Genomic DNA, 3,618 nt, shown 5'->3' with positions numbered 1-3,618 from the left:
GCCGACGCCGAGGTTTGTGTCCAGAGGATATGCCAAGCTTGAGTGAAATGCAGTATAATGCAAGTCTCTTGATGGCCAACGGGTATGATACTGAATTACTACACAAGTCTATATTGATTTGTCCTTTTCCTGCTATCGTGAATTTTAGAATGTTTCTAGCGTTATTATTGGAAGTACATTTTCTTGTGTGTATATTCACAGAGTTAGAACATTGGATAATCCCGCACGTCCCTTTATGCCAAATGTCATTTCTGTTGGAGGTATCAACTGTCGTCCCTCTCAGCCCCTCCCGCAAGTAAGTATAATCTGTTGACAAAGTAGTTTCTGGCACATACCACATATAGTAGAGGCGACAACATGGACATGATGAATGACATAGCATGATATATGACACACAACACAGCATAGAACATGACACATGACATACCATGGAATATGGTATACGGCACAGATTGAAAATGACACAAAATATAGCGAGGGGCATAACACAACACAGTGTGGAACAGGACACACGACACATCTTGGAACATGACACACTATGGGACAGAATGCCACATGACACGAGAATGTTAAGATGCGTAGATCCTGCAGACCGTGAGTCTTGGCCTGAGAGACTAAGAAAGGTCAAAGTCTCCACTCAGCACGAATACATAGCTTACACAAGAAAAGCACCCCCCCAAAAAAAAAAAAAAAAATCTTCGATTCTTCTCCGTCTTCAGGATCTCGGGGACTGGGTTCAAGGAGCTGGTGATGATGGCTTCATCTTCTTCAGTCTGGGCACCGCTGTTGTGCCGTCTGACATGCCTGAGAAGTAAGTACTGTTCATCCTCTTGCAATTGCTATTGATCTTCAGCCTTTCCTTCATTGAATTAATCGGTGTTTTCAGCCGCTGTAGTTTGAATGTAAGCTTTACATTAGTATAGACGAGGAAAGAAGTAAAGGATGGCAGTATGAAGGAGGAAAAGGAAAACTAAAAAAAAAAGAAAAAAACAAATCGTAGAGAGACAGAGAAGAAAAACAACTTCGAAAAAGTTACTACAATGTTATAAATTTGATCATGGCACAAATCTAGTTCAGTAAATGTAATATTCTAACGCATATTCTAGTTACGTATATGTTAATTAGTTCACGAGCCTCTGGGACAGAGAAATGCATTTAACACCGAATGTAGTTTTTATGAATTATTTCAAAGACTTTTTCCAATTCTATATTTGGTTGATCTGAATACATGTTCACCAGTGACTTAGCCTGTTAGTGCTACAGCTCATTAAGAATGTCAAATGATTCTGGAAACGAATGAAACTCTTTCCTGTTATTGCCAGATTCCGCCAGATTCTAGTAAAGGTATTTGGGTCCCTGAGGCAGCGTGTGTTGTGGAAATGGGACCAGGATGACATGCCCGACCTGCCTGCCAATGTCAGGCTCGGGAAGTGGCTGCCGCAGCAAGACATTCTGGGTCAGTGAACAAGTATTGTTACAGGGGGGAAAAACAACAACAACAACGATAAGAACGTATACCAATAATATATTTATAGTTTTTTCTTTTCTTTTTTGGGAAAACATAAGCTAATATAAAATTATACTTATTTTCTCGCTTGGAATTCAATGATAGGTGGGCGACATACTTCCATATTGCCATAAACTTTGTGTTGCTTAAGTTACGCTTGAATCATAAAGGTGATAAAGAAAGAATGTCCTCTCACCCACACTCGCTCTCTCTGCGCAGGACACCCATCTCTGAAGCTGTTCATAACCCACGGCGGCCTCCTGAGCACCCTGGAGTCCTCCTACCACGGGATTCCTGTGCTGGGCCTCCCCGTGATGGGCGACCAGCAGACCAACATGCTCGCGGTGTCCAGTGAGGGCTGGGGTCGGTTCCTCGTCTGGGACCAGCTGACGGAGGAGGCGCTGTTGAAGGAGATCTTGATGGTCATGACGGATCAAAGGTACTTTTAGTTATGTGGTTTAGTTGTGAGTTCCGTTATGATGAATTATGTATAATTTTTTTTCTCGTTTAATATGCATAGATCGTCTATGTCGATGGGACACAAATAATAAAAATTTACGGTTTGAAGTTCTGGCCAGAGTAAAGTATACCAGTATCTAAATCGTCGGTAAACAATACTACTTACACCCTTAATTGACGAACTACAGAAGCACTCGTCCCCCCTGCTCCCCGATGCAGTTAGCTCCCAAAGCACAAACGAGACAGATCACCTAAATTAATGCTCACCTCCTGCAGTCTGAAAGCTGAGGCCCAACGGCGGTCGCGGGTGATGAAGGACCAGCCTCAGACCCCGGCCGAGGTGGCATCCTACTGGGTGAACTACGTCATCACACACAAGGGGGCGCCGCACCTTCGCTCGCCTCTCACTTACATGTCGTGGTAAGGATCTTTTTCTTGCTCTCTTTTTGGGGGGATAATCGGTTCTTTTTGGACTCGGGGGCACTATTTACAATTCTGTTTCGGTGTGTGTTTTGTGGGTCTGTAGTTTTCTGAAGAGTTTATAAACACAAACATATACACACACTAGTATTCTGCATACCTTAGTGGTATTCCTTTTCAGAGGAAGAGTAACTTACAAACTATATAACTGAATTTCTTTAAGTAGCGAGTAAAGAGGCCTAATCACATCCTCTTATTTGTATCTCAAATATGTACTACATGAAGTATATCTATATTTTTTTCAGAGAGTAAGGAAAGTTGCAAAATACAGGATCTAATACAAGTTTCAGTAACTTTCGATCCTGATTTTCTGAAGAGTAAAATCAACAAACACGTCCTCGAATTTGCGCTTCAAATATTTACTTCCCAGTAACTTCAGATTCTTTTTTTTCCCCAGTGGACAGAGTTGCTCAGCCATATTCCCTGATTTGTATATCGAATACTTAATCCATGACCTTTCTTCAACCACGAGAGAGTTACATTATCAAACTTTTCTGAACACCTGCAGGTACCAGGTATATAACGCAGACGTTTGGCTGACAGTAACAACGGCGATGCTCGTGGTCTTATACCTCCTCTTCAGGTGCTTCTTCTCTATGTTTTCAAGACTCTGTTCTTCCAAAGGCAAAAGAAAGTTGGATTAGAAGAAGCGGGATTTAAATGATGTGAAGAAGTGGGCAGCCTTTTTCATCCAACTGTTCAGTTTGTATAATCAGTCACATGTAGTTGTAATACAATCTGTTTACATGTGCTGTTCTGGATATTCGGGGGAAATAACCTTTGTCTTTGTAAGCATTGCTAAGTTGTTATATTTTTAGATATTGTTATGTACTGTATAACTTACTGTTATTCCAATATTTTTCTGGTAAAAATTATTTGCTTACTTAACACACACACAAACACGCGCGTGCTCGTGTGCGTGCAAGAAAGCGAGAGAGAGAGAGAGAGAGAGAGAGAGAGAGAGAGAGAGAGAGAGAGAGAGAGAGAGAGAGAGAGAGAGAGAGAGAGAGAGAGAGAGAGAGAGAAAGGGAGAGAGAGAAAGAGAAAAGGAGATAGATAGATAGATAGATAGATAGATAGAGATAGAGAGAGAGAGAGAGAGAGAGAGAGAGAGAGGGAGAGAGAGAGAGAGAGAGAGAGAGAGAGAGAGAGAGAGAGAGAGAGAGAGAGAG

General features: G+C 41.8%; 1 protein-coding gene across 1 annotated transcript in view; it reads left to right on the top strand.

The window, feature by feature from the left end:
* Window positions 1-3,193, top strand: part of LOC125044989 (UDP-glucosyltransferase 2-like) — an 8,867-nt gene extending 5,674 nt beyond the window's left edge. The window contains exons 5-11 of the mRNA XM_047641995.1: window positions 1-82; window positions 202-295; window positions 720-811; window positions 1,323-1,456; window positions 1,727-1,946; window positions 2,243-2,386; window positions 2,955-3,193. The exon at window positions 1-82 is cut by the window's left edge and continues 14 nt beyond it. Of these exons, the coding sequence (XP_047497951.1) occupies window positions 1-82; window positions 202-295; window positions 720-811; window positions 1,323-1,456; window positions 1,727-1,946; window positions 2,243-2,386; window positions 2,955-3,090 (902 nt within the window). The 3' untranslated portion in view covers window positions 3,091-3,193. The remainder of the gene's footprint in view (window positions 83-201; window positions 296-719; window positions 812-1,322; window positions 1,457-1,726; window positions 1,947-2,242; window positions 2,387-2,954) is intronic.
* The last annotated feature ends 425 nt before the right edge of the window (window positions 3,194-3,618 follow it).

Source organism: Penaeus chinensis, chromosome 36 (assembly GCF_019202785.1).
Source record: "Penaeus chinensis breed Huanghai No. 1 chromosome 36, ASM1920278v2, whole genome shotgun sequence".
NCBI classification, from domain to species: domain Eukaryota; kingdom Metazoa; phylum Arthropoda; class Malacostraca; order Decapoda; family Penaeidae; genus Penaeus; species Penaeus chinensis.
The sequence above is the reverse complement of the archived record's forward strand: the minus strand, read 5'-3'. Positions and strand labels throughout refer to the sequence as shown.